This window comes from Bombyx mandarina, chromosome 05 (genome assembly GCF_030267445.1).
Source record: "Bombyx mandarina strain Sakado chromosome 05, ASM3026744v2".
Lineage (NCBI taxonomy): Eukaryota > Metazoa > Arthropoda > Insecta > Lepidoptera > Bombycidae > Bombyx > Bombyx mandarina.
In genome coordinates, this window is record NC_143212.1 from 15,186,357 (window position 1) to 15,203,598 (window position 17,242).

General features: G+C 38.8%; 1 protein-coding gene across 3 annotated transcripts in view; it reads left to right on the forward strand.

Moving 5' to 3' along the window:
- The first annotated feature begins 4,715 nt into the window (after positions 1-4,715).
- Positions 4,716-17,242, forward strand: part of LOC114242785 (cell adhesion molecule Dscam2) — a 264,526-nt gene continuing 251,999 nt past the window's right edge. For 2 of the 3 annotated variants that reach the window (XM_089727900.1, XM_089727901.1), the window contains exons 1-2: positions 4,716-4,882; positions 7,544-7,604. In XM_089727900.1, the coding sequence (XP_089584026.1) occupies positions 7,559-7,604 (46 nt within the window). In that variant the 5' untranslated portion in view covers positions 4,716-4,882; positions 7,544-7,558. The remainder of the gene's footprint in view (positions 4,883-7,543; positions 7,605-17,242) is intronic. The other variant, XM_089727899.1, reaches the window with a different exon arrangement.

Genomic DNA, 17,242 nt, shown 5'->3' on the forward strand with positions numbered 1-17,242 from the left:
GTGTGCATTTTTCTTAAATAATATAGGTACTATAAAATGATGTATTCTTTCTTGTTTAGATGGTATTCCTTGGTTATTGGAATCCATAGACATTGCGACGCCATCCACTTTGAGATTTGACGTCAGATTCTCACTTGTTACGTGTGCACCGGATGCTTGATCTTTTAATCAATGAGAATCAACGTCGTGGCCTAAAGGATAAGTGGCTAGTATTTTTTTTATTGCATTAGACATACTAGCGTACGGCTCACTTGGTGGTGAGTGGATATCGTCGCCCATGGACTTCACCAATACCAAGGGCAGAGCCAAGCCGCTGCCTACTGCTGCTTTCGCATCGAGCGATGTGACCGTGCCGGTGTTTGAACCCGGCAGGCTGGTACCAGTTTTTTCTAAAGAAACGCATTTGACAAGAGTCCCCAAATTAATTCTACGATGAAATAATAGCATCGTGCAATAAAAATCGAACCCGCAAACATTATAATTTGCGTGATTACTGGTGGTAGGCCGTTTTGTGAGCATTCTACCCTGGCCTATTTTCTGCCGTGAAGCTCTGTGTCTCGCTTAGAAGGGCGAGGTTGCTGTTGTACTGTAAAACTTCTGATGTCGTAAGGTTTTGTTGATATCTATGGATTCCTGTAATCACTTAAAGTCAGGAGGGGTGTGAGCTTTCCATTCATCTGAGATCACTAAAAACCAGGATGAGGTGAGCCATCCATCTATAAAATATAAGAAAAAAAGTGTACATTAGTTATTATGAGTATTAGACTTTGAATAATATTTGGCTTTCGCATAGGCCTCCCCCAAATCCTGCCATAAGTTCCGGTCGTGGCATTTCCTCTTCCACGTAGAGCCTGCAACGGCTATGCGAAAGCAAAACAATCTTAGCCGATGTCAAATGAAAAGAAAAATGTACCTAAATATGAATTAAGGTTGTTAATAAAGGCTTCTTTATCTTTATCTTTTAATATTCGGCTATTAATCTTAGATCCAAGTGTATCGTCTTAGCCTCCCCTCCCTCACCTTATTTTATTTTTCCGAAATTAAGCATAATGCGGTTTTACTATAATTGAAATGAACGTAAATGGCTTAATCCGTTCACATTTATTATTTAAAAATATGTCGGAGAAGCCACAATTATTAACACCATTGTCAGACATCACAGGGGGCGATCGATCTTAGCGAACGAAAACGAATGACAGTTCTTAGGACGGAGGCACCGCTCTTCAAGAAGGCTGGTTGGTAAGTGTGATGGCGTCTACGCGCCTCCATCGGCTAGGCTCTGTCGTAGCACGAAGTTAGCAGAGTTCCGACGATACCGCAATCGTGCTGCCATCTCTCGGGAATCGTGCTGCGTTTAGTTTAGCTACCAAACTAATGACCGTCTCCGACAAGAATATGATAACCAAATGATTAACCCTACAAAATGCGAGCTCCAAAGTTGGGCCGGGTCTAATCTCGAACTACTAAGTATCTTTCGATGAAAATTCGCAGGTATCCACGAAGGGAACTTCTAAAATAAAATACCTTTAAAGTTTATATCGTTGAGTCCCGGCTTCGCTGTATCGGCGGCGGGCAAGCGCTGGCGCTCGGAGATAACGCCGGACTACAACTAAAGCGACACAGAATAATGTGAACGTTCGCTATTATTACAATTAAATTGCCTAATAAATCATTTGTTCACTGATTGTAGATTGTATTGTGAGCCTTGTGTGATTACCACCAGCTTGCCTGTTTTCGCATAGAAGCAATCATGCGTTACGGTATGAAGAGTGGAAAGTGGTGGGTGGTGGAAATCACGTTTAATTATCTTTTTTTTTTTTTTATTGCTTAGATAGTTGGACGAGCTCACAGCCCACCTAAGGAATAAAGTGGTTACTGGAGCCCATAGACATCTACAACGTAAATGCGCCACCCATCTTGAGATATAAGTTCTAAGATCTCAGTATAATTACAACGGCTGCCCCACCCTTCAAACCGAAACGCATTACTGCTTCATGGCAGAAATAGGCAGGGTGGTGGTACCTACCCGCGCGGACACACTAAAGGTCCTACCACCAGTTAAGTATCTAGTATATGTTTGGGTAAGTAAAAATAACATTTTGGAAAGGCCCACTAGGTAAAAGGAACAGAGGTAGACCATTGACTCGTTGGGAAGATGAGATTATAAGGACAGCCGGTTCAAACTGGAAAAAGATCGCACAGGATGGAGACAATTGGACATCTTTGGAGGTGTCCTTTACCCAATACCGGGTCTCTACATAAAACTACCAAAGTGTATTAAATTAGTTAAATGATCATACTTGTTAATAGCTCTTGAAGTATTTAGTAGGAAATAAAAGGCTTATCATTATTGTTATTATATGGTTGGGTAACCACCAAACACGTTGGAGCTGTGGAGTCACTGACCTATCAAGAATTATTAAAAAATTGAAAAACATGGAACATGAGCGAAATATATAGTTTAGAATGTTACATAGAAATTAGGGCTATAGCGATGCTCTAAAATATATATATTTTTTAATTAAACTTAATATTACTGTAAGTTTTACTTATAGTTGACCCTTTTTTTTAATAACTTAAATATATAATGTAGAGTAGAGTACAATATGTAAATAGATGTATTGTATATTTACTAATTCCTGCAACAAAACTAATTAAGCTTAAATCATAAAGTTGATTTGAAATTTAGAACTAGAATACACAGTAAGATAGTAAAAAGATAGTGAAGTCATCGTGGCCTAAAGGATAAGACGTCCAGTGCATTCGTGTGTAGCGATGCACCGGTGTTCGAATCCCAGGTGGATACCAATTTTTCTAATGAAATACGTACTCAACAAATGTTCACGATTGACTTCCACCGTCAAGGAATAACATCGTGTAATAAAAATCAAACTCGCAAAATTATAATTTGCGTAATTACTGGTGGAAGGACCTCTTGTGAGTCCGTGCGGGTAGGTACCACAGCCCTGCCTATTTCTGCCGTGAAGCAGTAATGTGTTTCTGTTTGAAGGGTGGGGCAGCCGTTGTAACTATACTGAGATCTTAGAACTTAAATCTCAAAATGGGTGGCGCATTTACGTTGTCGATGTCTATGGGCTCCAGTAACCACTTAACACCAGGTGGGCTGTGATCTCATCCATCCATTTAAGAAATAAAAAAAAAGTGCACGAATTAAACATCATCGCTGACCGTTCTGTGTGTACGTATTCTGCGCCTTGTACCTACAACGTGTCTAGTGGGAACTTTACCAAAGAGGCGAAGGATTATAAGATCTTAAGTTGATCGCATTGAAGGTTGTCGAAAGTGTGTATCTGAAATCCAAATAAATCGCATGTTTCTTGTAGGATTTATTGCGTGCCCGTAGAGACAGCTAACCACTTTACCTTTGTCTGTTATGAAGACATGATCGGCCGAGTTAAGGTTAAAATAGCCAACGCAATACTACCGTGAATTCAATCTGATGTCTCAAGACACTTTTTTTTTTATTGTTTAGATGGGTGGACGAGCTCACAGTCCACCCGGTGTTAAGTGATTACTGGAGCCCATAGACAATTACAACGTAAATGCGCCACCAATCTTGAGATATAAGTTCTAAGGTCTCAAGTATAGTTATAACGGCTTTCCCACCCTTCAAACCGAACAAGTCTTTTCTTCTGAAATAACGATATCTCAAAATTAACAATACATTAATTGATGGACCTATGAGTACAACGATTATGTTTGGAAAAAGATACAATAAAAAACATGAGAACGAATAAAAACAAAATGTAAATACTCTCCAGCTCCGTAATTCAATTATTAATCTGTTTTCGTACAATAGAAATGAAACAAAAGAGCGTTAATCTCAATGGAAAGCAGCTCCGAAATATATTATTTGTCTTAATTATTACGTTTCTCAATTTTGTGTATTTGAAAGTTTTATTTTTGTTTTCAGAGCAACATTTTATGCGGGGACAAGCTCACTGTTCAACTGATGCTGAATGGTTACTGGTAATTCATAAATATGAAAACGATTAAGGTAGGTGGCGGCATTTAGGCTGTGAATGTCTGTGGGCTCCGGTAACCACTTAACATCAAGTGGGCCGTGAGCTCACCTCCCCACCAAAACAATAAAAAAAAATAAAAAACGATGAATGTCGTGGTTATCGACATTCATCGTTTTTTATTTATTTTTATGAGATGAGACATAAGATTAAAATGTCAATTGTATTGAAATTGGATGGTCCACACTTCAAACCCTAATGAGTTGCTGTAGAAATAAGTAGGGTAATTATACCTATGGGGCGGGCTTACTATATACTCCCCACCCTTAATTACGGTAAATAAGTACGTATTATTAGTGAGTTTGATTTTATTTCATGATGCTATAGGAATAAAGCGGGATCATTGTTGAAGTATTTTCACAGGAAAATTTGTATAATGACATCGACTTTGCGATGCTATTAAACTCCGGTAATAGTTACCACTAAGACTCCACAAGAGCCTTTGCCCAATTGGGGCTCTAAAAATAATAGTGAAATTGAAAATTCGACAGTTTCAATGCGAAATTAAAATAACGGCATATTATCATACCACCTCAATATCATAAGATATTAGGATGTTTTTTTAATTCTTTAAAAACATGTACTAACCTTTTTGCGTTCCCCAGAATCGGGTACAACTAAGTCGGGTACGTCTCAGTGCTACGTAGGTTCGGAATGCCGCCATTGTCGTCTTATACGTCTACGCGGGCGGTCGCTACGGCGTAGCATTTCTACGCCTTAACAAAAAGTATTACGCGAGTGTGCTGTTTGTTTAGAGACTTGTTTTTTTTTTGACTTTACAAGATGATATTTCATGAACCTATGTGAATTACGAGATAATTTATTAATTTATTGAATACGTAAGTACAGAAAGTAAATATTTTTCATAATGATAATTTTTACTGCCATTTTTTTCCGCTTGTTTTTTAAAGCATGCAGTTTAAGAATGTTTATTTATAGAAATAAATAGCCACCATTATAAAAAAAATATTTGTCTATCACAAAGAATTACTAACTATTACTTAGAATAATCGATTTTAATCTGCGTTCAGTTGACACGTGTGATATTAAATTGTATTCTAAAATGTTGGCTTAAATTAAAATAAATGTGTTTATCACATTATATTCGTCAATTAGATGGGTATGGCCTTGGTGTCGGTACAGATAATGATAATATTTAATTAATTCTAATATTAATACTTTTTGGGGAATAAAAAAAGCAAAAGATAATTTATAACATAACATGTTGACGTTGAAACGAATTTGAATTTTAACCGCTTAGTTTTCGCGCGCAATTTGTATTTAGAATCACTGTATTATTTAAAAAAAAAAGTGTTGCCATACGCACTTGTATTTTATTAAAATTGTGATTTAGTATTTTAAATGCAATGAAGCATAAACCACTCAATTTGTGCAAGTGAATTGAGAACATGGCGGTATGACCATAACTTTAGTCTTTGCTTAAGCGCGCTTAGTTCATACCCAGCCTTATTATGATATTGCCGTAGACCATGGTCATCATAAGAATATCAACATTTAAAATTGGGGATGCAGTCTTACTCAACAAGAGAATAGTTGTTAAGTAAAGTTAAATATTAATCTTAACGAAAAATCTTTCGATCTTTGCCTTTGATTCATAAAGTGGCAGCGTCATGTTTTTTTTTATTGCTCTTGTAGGCAGACTAGCATACGGTCCACCTGATGATGAGTGGTTACCGTCGCCCATAGACTTCAGCAATGCCTTGGGCAGAGCCAAGCCGCAATTAGGTACTTTCATTTAGTACTTTCGCGATTATCGCTCGACGTCAACGTTTTTCGATGTAGGTCTTGGAACAGCTAATCAGTATACGAAGTAATAATATAAATTACCAGCTGTACCCGTCCACTTTGCGGGGCATTTAAAATTAATATTATTATTTCCCACCCCAACAAAGATTCTCATCATTAACGCCCCCGCAACTGGTGTAGGGAGTCCAACACTCATATAAATATTAGCCTATCCATTAAGTACATGTATTCAGTAGTTATAACGGATCATTCGTAAAAAGCAGAGCTCACAGCCCACCTGGTGTTAAGTGGTTACTGGAGCCCATAGACATTCACAACGTAAATGCGACACCCACCTTGAGTTGTAAGTTCTAAGGTCTCAAGTAACCACGACTGCCCCACCCTTCAAACCGAAACGCATTACTGCTTCACGGCAGAAATAGGCAGGGTGGTGGTACCCACCCGCGCAGACTCGCAAGAGGTCTTACCACGTAATTACGCAAATCATAATTTTGCGGGTTTGATTTTTATTACACGATGTTATTCCTTGACGGTGGAATTCAATCGTGAACATTTGTTGAGTACGTATTTCATTAGAAAAATTGGTATCCGCCTGAGATTCGAACACCGGTGCATCGCTCAACGCGAATGCACCAGACGTCTTATCCATTAGGCCACGACGACTTCAGAGAGCTTGCATTTTCATAGTATTTGAAAGCAAGTCTGCAAGTCTATGCAAGACCGTCTATGATAACGAAAAAATATTCATGGCGATTAAATTGAAATAATTCCTCAATACACGGCTTATTCTGTTGTGATCGATCAAGTTAAACAGTTCTCGTGTAAGGGTAAACGTGTAGAGAATACGCTTTACGACGTGTTATTAACTAAACAAAAACTTCAACGTTAACCCATAAAGCCGCTGAAAGTTTCACACCCCCCGAGATTACAGCTCGAAAGCGCTGGAATTACGTTTGAGCGTGGAAACGTGCCGAATTGAATGAATTCAGAACAATAGTGGTGGAGCTAAAGGAGAAATTAGTATTAAAAAAAAAGCTGCTCCTCCCGAGCTTCCATTGTTTGTTTTCGTTGCGTATAAAGCTGTTAATATCATGCTTTTTTTTATAATTCAAATTCTTGTTTATATTTGAAAAAGAATTCCTATTATGTTAACAATTCCAAATAGAAAGATTTTAAAATAGACAAAATATTTTTTAATAAATATAATGTAATAAAAATAATAAAAAGTTTAGTTTTAAAACAGTTTGTTTTAGAAAATTGATTAGAGCTTCTCGAACAGTGAAGCGAGTAGAGTGGTCTATATTTATGTCACAAAAAAAACTCGGATACCGAATATTTGAAAGGTTATGTGTTCTTGCTTATTTTAGATGTCTTAATTTCTTTATCTCGTAACTATCAAAGTACACGTGGAAACTTAAATGCCACCCTCCACGCTGAGGCATGAGTTCATCACCATCTCAAAATGTATTATTTAACGTCTGCCCCACTCTTGAAAACGGCATCCTGATTTTTTTCCGTTAAAAATAGCCAGAATTGTGATTGGAACTTCCCCTGATGGGCCAACAATATGCATAACCACAAGTAATTACGCATATTTTTTAATCGTGGAAGTGCCTGATTTGAATACTAGTATAGTTGCATCGTTCAACACGAGTACACCGGGCGTCTTATTACTTAGGCCACGGTGGGTTCAGTGAAAAAAAAAGTTATATTCACCTCCTTTTTGATTTCAGATAAATGGTGACACGATGTTCGCTGACGCAGTTATAAATGTGATTGTTCTTGCTGCATTCGGTAAGTATAAGTATTAAGTGAAAGTAGTTTTACTTTTGATATTATTGAATTTAAAAGTGTTTTATTCGTGATCGAATTTCCGGATAATATCTGGATGTCTTTCTGGATGTTGGATTTCTAATGTGGAATTTCTAATCGTTATAGGCATAAAAATGAATTAAACTTTTTAAATACTAACCAAACAGCTTCTCTTTTATCTGATTGTAAGAAATATCGCAATGTAATTAAACATCTTACAAGGTGGACCGATTGTCTGTTGAAAGCTGTGAGAATCCGGTGAATATGGATCGCGAGATCAGGGTTCAGCGTGGACGGCTGTAGACTGATGATGTATAGTTCTTCAAGGACATCAGAGTACAGTTAAACAGCTACATACCATAAAGGACTGTTTTCAAGTTTTTATTTTGTAAAGTGACAGCTGAGCCTTCTTCAAAGTAGTAAATAAAGACCAATGTCTCCATTGGGACCAATGTCATCCAATGTCCCCATAAAGACCAATGTCTCCATTGGGTTGAAATAACCCTTCAAGCGGAAATAGTTGAATGCTTTGCGGCACTAATATGAGGGTTAGTTTAATCGACCCGTGCTGGTCTATCTGACCAGCACGGGTCGATTTCGGTCGATAAGAGAAAATTAAATACAAAGACTTGATGAGAATTTCAATAGTACCTTCAGAGATGGAAAGTCTTTAGTAGTCTTGTACTGGTGGTAGGACCTCTTGTGAGTCCGGACGGGTAGGTGCCACCGCCTTGCCTATTTCAGCCGTGAAGCAGTAATGCGTTTCGGTTTGAAGGGTGGGGCAGCCGTTGTAACTGTACTGAGACCTTAGAACTTATATCTCAAGGTGGGTGGCGCATTTACGTTGTAGATGTCTATGGGCTCCAGTAACCACTTAACATCTGGTGGGCTGTGAGCTCATCCACCCATTTAAGCAATAAAAAAAAAAGTCTGTCATAGAGCGATCTCATAACGAACTTGTTCCTTTTTCGGTTCATTGTGACACGAACAATCGTTTTGGGCTTTTCCAGAGATCGCTTTGTACGTAGCGTGTAAAAAACCTTTCTTAAAGCCGAAACTAATACTCATAATATGAATAGTAAACAAGATTTATTTACCAATTCAAACATAAAACCAATTGATTTTGGTTTGTTCATAGATCGTGGAAGCCGCAGGTTAAGACATTTATCAGATGGTCGTGTTCTTCGTTGCGGGATAGTTCGTGAAATAGTAAAAAAAAACATTAGTAATAGAACAATTTCAATCAATCAATCAATACTTTCAAAAATTATCCTTTTATCAATTTCTCTTAACTAGAGGTCCCGCAGTAGTCGAAATTCGACTATAATTAATTGGAATTGTAAGTTTGTACACTATTATGATTGTATTTTATACTTCTATAATCACAAATTTCGTCAATTATATAATAATTTATTTCACACTGTAAAAAATATTAACAACAATATTTAATCTATTCTCAATTTGACAACAGACGCCAAAAACAAAAGTTTGACAATAAATAGTATGCATGGGTGTGTGCGTCAAATACATGGTATGTAGTGTGTGTAATGTTTTCTTTATTGATTTACTGTATCTTTTATGCATTATTTTGAAAAAATATTAGCATTGTGCACTTCTTCTCTATATTCTCTATAAGTGTGCAAACTTTCATACTCCTCCGTTCGCGCAATTTTAGTAAAAAGGGATACAAAGTTTTTGCTTCACGTATTAATATATAGATAGTACTACACTATGTTCCGGCTATGACATTCCGGTTTTGATTTGCCGGTATTTATCCCATTATAATATGTCTGTACGTACATTTATCGCAATTTCCACTCATTAAAGCGTCACGTGCGCATTATATTAGGCTCCGACGAGAGTTCAAACATGCATAATTCCTCTATATCGCAACCCACACGCCGGCAACACAAATTCATTCATCAATTCTGATTTATAGCGCGGACGGGGTTTGATCACCTACAAACACCTGTGCTTAGGTGATATACCTATACATGCAAACAAAATTGAACTTTAAATCTATTGAATAAGGGTGACAATGACAGCAGAAACGTTTATAAATGTGTGTCACAGCAAATCAGTTATTAAGATTGGTGACAAAAGCTCAATTTTCGCTAGCTCTCGTGTTAAATAGGTACGCATGAAGCCTTTGCAATTGGATTTACGGTGAATCAATAATTTAATTAAGATTTTTTTTTTTAAACTGTGTTCTATTATACGGATTTGATTATTAAATAATGCACATTTCTTATTATAAAAGGTGATTTTTGACACGAAAACTATGAACAGTTTTGTAATCAAGATTTCGATCATACCTACGTATGTATGCCCCAAGGTGTGTGGCGACATTAATGTAGCGATATCCAGTTGGAACAGCGTCCCTAGCGGCAAACGTAGGCAAACGCTCCATCTTCACACAAATTTGAGTTAACTTTTACGTTATCGAGAACGTTAAAGAACACGCACTAAGCACCTTGTAGTTTCTAGTAGACGCTTAGCACTTGACGGACCGGGAGATAGATATTTCAATCGATTAAGTAATAAAAAAACACGCAATTTATTTTAAATCTGAAGAGTCGCGAGGTCAACGACCTTAATAGATTTCAAGCTACATTGAGTTTTTGCAAATAATAAACTTACTAAAATACGTATTTATGCTCAGCTTAAATAATTATTATTTTCCGTTCACGTCAGTAAGGGTAAGAGAGGGCATTTGATTTCACAAATTGAAAAAGTTTAATTCATCAAAACTTACCTCTATTTTAATCAACAGAGTTTAAGTTAATGTATTTAACATATCTGTTAATGTAAATAACATAGATACGGAAGAGGTTGACCGAAGAAGACATTAATGGAGTGTGTGAATCACGATATGAGAGAGAGAGAGGAGTGAGTGTTGAGATGACGGCTGATAGAAGAGAATGGAAGAAAAATTCGCTGTGCCGACCCCTCCTAGGGGGATAAGGTGGAGAAAAAGAAAAAGAACATACCTCGATGGTGTTCCAATATAAGCACGGGGAAACCTAAGATAACGTTTTAAAAGTTAATCTATAATTAAAATGTATTTTTCATTAGGTCGTCGGTTCGTTTGGTAAATGGACTTCCCGCACTGTGATTGCTAGTACAGGGTCTTACCTCAAGGATGTTTCTGCCAAATTGGACCGATGAGCTGGTGAAAATCGCTGGGTCAGGGTGGATTTAGATGGCAACGGACTGGCCGCACTAGAGATCAATTGGAGATGCCTATGTTCAGCAGGAGAGAGTGGATAGGCTGAGATGATAATGATGATGATATGATAATGCATTTTCTAGTCGGAAAAAAGACCGGAAATATCACGAATTACCTCTGCCTTCTTCTCAGATTGTTCCTTCCACATAATATTTTTATATTAGAACCAAAATTGGGCCGACGACCTATTGAGGTTCACGGGATCCGCTGGATGCAGGCAGCGCAGGACTGGTCTTTGTGGCGATGCTTGGGGGAGGCCTATGTCCAGCAGTGGACGTCCATGGGCTGATAGGATAGGATAGTACCGAGATTGATGTCGATAACTCCTTTAACAAATATTTATTGCACTTATTAAAATATGTAATGTAATATATATTATGTACTTGACAATTTAGAGTAAATCGAATTTATAAATAAATATCAAATAAAATAGGAATTTTATAATTGAAGGCGCAATATTTATTTTCATCTCTTTAATATGAGAATTTCTGATGCATTAAATTCGCGGTTTAATTGAAATTCATAATTCCAATCTCTCTGAGCGGCCAACGTAACTTGATCCCTCTTGATTGGTAATACCGTCAAATTAAGGAATGCATCAATCAAATTAAACCATGTTTTAATGATTTGATAATATAAATTAAAATTGGATTATTTTCGATTAATAACAAGGGGTGGATTTCATTTATTTATTTATTTATAACTTCATGTAAAATTTACATTGGCGGACTTAATGCCTAAGGCATTCTCTACCAGTCAACCAAAGGTAGTGCAGAGTAGATAGTGGTAGGTGCAATGAAATTTATATTAAGTTACTATGTTACAAAAAGTATATACATACATACACACATACATACATACATATTATTATAAAGCTATTTTTATTATACACACAATTATTATTATAAAGCTTATTTCTGTTGTTAGGTTTTTACATTGTTGATGTCTATAGGCTCAGTGGTGCAGTTGTTAGCGCTCCCTGACTTTTGCAGCGAGGATCATGGGTTCGATTTCCATATCGGATAAACATTGAAGTCATCTTGGCTTAAAGGATAAGACGTCCGGTGCATTCGTATGTAGCGATGCAACGATGTTCGAATCCCGCAGGCGGGTACCAATTTTCCTGCTGAAATACGCACTTAATAAATGTACACGATTGACTTCCGCGGTGAAGGAATAGTATCGTGTAATAAAAATCAAACCCGCAAAATTATAATTTGCATAATTATTGGTGGTAGGACCTCTTCTGAATCCGCACGGGTAGGTACCACCGCCCCGTCTATTTCTGCCGTGAAGCAGTAATGCGTTTCGGTTTGAAGGGTGGGGCAGCCGTTGTAACTATACTGAGGTCTTAGAACTTATTTCTCAAGGTGTGTGGCGCATTTACGTTGTATATGACTATGGGCTCCAGTAACCACTTAACACCAGGTGGGCTATGAGCTAGTCTATTCGTCTATGCAATAAAAAATAAATAAATAAAACAATCATGTGATGTTCAGGTTTGTTTGCTCTTTGTCGGGGTATTGATTGTCTATTTATGTATATATTTAAACATCTATGTAGTATGTATCTCAGTCTTTGGTACCCATAAAAGAGCTTAATTTGATTTGGTAACCCTTTAGACACTAGGCGAGCCGGGAAATAATTAACCAGACTCCGCTGTTAAAAAATTATGACCCCGGCCGCGTAGTACAAGTGGTCAGGGTAATAGTCCCTCCCCTGTAGGTAGCGGCCTCCCCCCGGTGAAGGTCAAGGGGCGACCTGAGGGGGTGAGGCCGCGCGGCGCGCTACCAGCACTCTAGCGCGCTGCCGTGGAGTAAATAGAGCGACCGGTCGACGGTGTATCGCGTCCTGACCCGGCAGGCTGGTTCTGGTCCAGCGGGGTATTCCGGGACACCAGCGGCACCGTCCGGGCGGCCCGACGGGCTGCCGTACCGAGACGGCCGACGTTTCAGAGCCTTCGATTCGCCTCGAAGGCTCAGTCGGCTGGGCGTCCTTGGGGTGAGCCGCGCCGTCTGGTTGTAGTGTTGACCGCGGTAGCCCCCCTACCTCATCCGGGTTCTGACCTCGGAGGGGATCGGACGTCGGGTGTAAGAGTGCAGGGGAGTCGTTTAGTGGGTGGGCCCTAAAATCCTTGGGCCCGCGGTCTGCTCACAACACTATGCAGATCGTAGAGTCTCACATACCCCGCGCGCCCCTTTTCCGCGGGGACCTCGTAGGAGGTTCGGCCCTCTACCCGAAAAAAAAAAAAAAAAAAAAGGGTAATAGTCCCTATAGGACCCGTGTTTTATAGACTAGGTAGTTCGGCGATAGATTCTGCGAAGCACTGCTCTTTCTAGGGCTGAATTTAGCAACTACTCTAAAGCTGAGTCCTGTGAGTTCGGATATCAAGCAAGCTGAAGCCAGAAAGAAGGCTAAAATGTTGACCTATTTATAGGTTCCGGTAACCACTGTCATATGACATATGTCTGACGTATTTTTATGTCTTACATATCTCTGTGACTGTGAAGTCACCCGTTAAGCGGCTTTTAACACTAAACATACCATAACGGATCAAATGACCCATTTTGAACTTTTGCATTGAAAGTGCACGTATCATTTTATTGCTTTTGCACATTTGACTTCATGAATTTTTCTTACAAATTAATCTATTTTCTAGTTATTCTAGTTAGTATGTTATACTTTTTTTTATTTTGTTTTGTTTATTTTGAGTAATACTTGTCGTATAGCGTTATCTACCCGCTATGGTAGAAATAGGTATCAGTAAGTGTTGGTATGATCAGTGTTAAATAAGATGGCTCAATCAATCGTATTTTAAAACTAGTTTCAGATCTAAATTCAGTTATCGAGAAAGCATTCAGCTACGCAGATGCAATGAAACACACACAGAATGATTGATCACCATCACGTGTCAACATGAATTAACTATGCTCGCATCTCTTTCGCGCAACCGATATTGTTTGAATAGTTGTCTCGTTCTTACATCCAGCATCGCTGATGCGCGGCTCAGCTTAAACTGGTTGATGCAGCCACACTTTTTAATTACATGCCTCATGTCGTGCGTTGCAATTTCATAAAGGATTTTCGTTTTGTTTGCTTTGAGTTTTGTTCGGATTAAAATTAATTTTGTACTGTTATTGAGATACCTAACATGTGCAAGTTATAAGGATTTGTTTACGAGCCCACTCGAAGAGGCTTCTAAATAGTTTTATGAGGTCTTTCCAACTTAATTTTTATATAAAGTTCGATTCCCGCGAGTCTGAATTCAATTCAGTCTTTAACTTCAAAAGTTGCTTTAAATTTTTTTAACGATTATTACGATATACTCGTATGTATTTGAACAGAGAGTGAGCTATTAAAAAAACAATCAAGGAAAAGTTGGAAATACTCCCAAGATTTTCTTAACGAATTAGGGAAGCGACGTTACCCATAAAAGTATGTCTCTGACGTCTCTGTCCACTTCAATCCCTATTGGTGCGAGGATATAACACACACAGTTCAATTAATACGTCTACATGAGATCAGTTATCGGGGAAGGGGGCGTGGAGGGTGGGGAGGGGGGTAACGCATTAATCGCTCCGCTTCATTTCCATCATGGCGGCCTCACGTCCAGACCCTGTAATGTGAATCGATTGCAATGCAGTGACACCCCTAACTTATTATAATGCAATATGCCTGTGATTTAAGCAAAGTTGCGGCTTTCATGCAATTTTTGGATTTTTAGATGAAACCATTTTTCGGAGGCTTTTACGAGCCCTAATGATCTATACTAATAATATTATAAAGCTGAAGAGTTTGTTTGTTTGAACGCGCTAATCTCAGGAACTACTGGTCCGATTTGAAAAATTCTTTCAGTCTTAGATAGCCCATTTATCGAGGAAGGCTATGGGCTATATAACATCACGCTAAAATCAATTCAAGTTGAGCACCAATAAAGAATGTTTCAAAATCGGGGTTATTTTTAAATTTTGAGAGCTTCCGCTGCGCTTAAAGTTTCGCTAAAATAATATATGACAGTATTGTTCCCCTTTAAAAGATCTAAAAAAGTCCCTGACAGCATATGTCTGTATGTTAAGGATGGCTCACTATAACGTTTTTTATGCTAACCAAATTTGTTCTAAAAAAAACATTAATTGTGAACTATTTCACGCGGACGAAGCCGCGGGCAAGAGCTAGTCAGTCATATTTAGCGCGAAGCTGTCATACGTTCCAAGCTAAAGTGTGTGATAACCATTACATAGTATAGTATTTCGACCTCATGCCTCAAGGCAGTGTTGACAATGGGCTTCCGTTACGACTTCACGTGACGGTTCGAGTGGTGTGACTAGCGTTTCGAATCCCGGAGGCAGGTTCAATTTTTCTAATGTAATAAATACGCACTAAAACATTGACTTCGAATGACTTTTTTATTTATTGCTTAGATGGGTGGACGAGCTCACAGCCCACCTGGTGTTAAGTGGTTACTGGAGCCCATAGACATCCACAACGTAAATCCACATCGATGAATGAATAAAATCGTATTGTAGCATTCAAAGCCGTATTTTAATTTGCTATTTTAATTCGCGGGAAGGTGTCACCAACCTGCCTAAGTCATGCGTTCCGATTCAAAGAGTTAGGACAACCAATTTGTTATTAGTTTTAGGTCTTTTTGGTTATGGTACCCTAATTCCAAGGGTTGTCCTTGCAATCTTCCGAATGTATTGCGATTCTTGTGGCCGTTATCAGCATCAGAGTGATTTGGAAGGTAAAGGCAGATTGATTTTTTAAATTTTATATTCTTTTTAAAAATACCTCGGTCCTGGATAAAGAGTTATACTTAACAAAGCACTAACTAGTTTGGCCTCATATGAAATATTGGAGTCAGCTGTCGGTAGAGATTCTATTATAAATTACAGCTACATTCATTTGACTCCTTACAGAAGAAACCATTCGGATTGTGCCTTACGCATTCTTTAAAACCTCCCGACCTACAGAAGGACTTGTGTTCTCTTTGTGTTTAATACCGTATGACCCATAGGAATTATTTTAGATGGTCTCGTCGTCTCTTTTTTACCATTACACTGCGCAGCACCGGAGTTTTTTTGTTTTTGTTTATTCCTACCTCCTATCAGCTTATGATAGCCTTGAGAGACTATGTCAGCATAACCTAACAAGTAGGTGAGCTCACGGGGCTCAAACCTGACGCCGTTGCTAGCACTAACTAAGAAAAGCAGTGCTTCCAATCTTACTGAGGAGACCCGGTGAGAAACTCAGTGTGCTGTGTCTGTGTGGGTAACCGGGGAAAAGTAACTAAGATAACTACATGCAATTTGCTTTCATGCAAAGTTCGTTTCCAGGTTTTTTTTGTTACATCCGTTTCTAGAATGAATTTCCTTTGACGGTGTTTTTCGAGCGCTACGACATGTCCTTCTTCAAACGAGGTTTGAGGACTGTCGTTAACGCTAGAATGGATACTGGCTTTGCCCCTGCATTGCTGACGTCCACGAGTGACGGTATGCCCACCTCTTTGTTAGCCGTATGCTCATTTGTCTACAAAGGCAATAACAATAAAAATATCACTAAAGATTATAAGCTGCGTAACAGCCTGGCCACGGGACATTCGCCGATACGAATATTCGCGCGGTGCGAACGGCGAAGCGTCTAGCGACTAAAATAAGAGCATAGAAATGTACCTAACAAGCCACGCGCACCGGCGACCGGCGAAGCGACCGGCGGAATGTACCGAGCCAATCGCGCGGGCGACTTACGATGCGGCGGGCGAGCAAAACAAATGCATGAATAAGGACGGCGCAAGCCACGGAGTCGAGCGGTAGTCGCGGCGAATAGTGCAGTGATTAAATGAGTTTAGTTGTTTTCGCCGCGAAAAATGAACGCCGAAATTTTTATATTTTATATGTCGTAGGAGAAACGCCGAAGGAATGTTTTTAAAAAGTGTGACGTCACCATTGCTGACGTCACGGTCATTAAGTTCTCGACGATGACTCATGTTTGGGCTTCCGAAACAAAACTTCACCAGAACTTCACAATAACTGCGTATATTTCACGAGAAGCATAATAACGTTACAGAGAGATCCGTTCTGTACTACGGCTCGGACACGAATGAATTAGCGCCAGACAGCACGGCCGTATTTATAGGACTTTACACGTCAGCGTGTTGACAAGTATTAAACACGTGAGCGTGTTTACAAGATTTTAAAGTATTGAAATTACAATAAAAGGGACTGTTTAACATCAATTTCTTATCACAGAGTAATTAGTTGATGATCAGTAGGTAAATAGTCATATTTGCGCCGACACGGCCATACTGACAGGCGGTGCGCGCTCTGCACCGGCCTCGTTGATTCTCGTAGGTTTTTTTCTTTGATTCTCATTGACCTGCAGGAATAAAAAG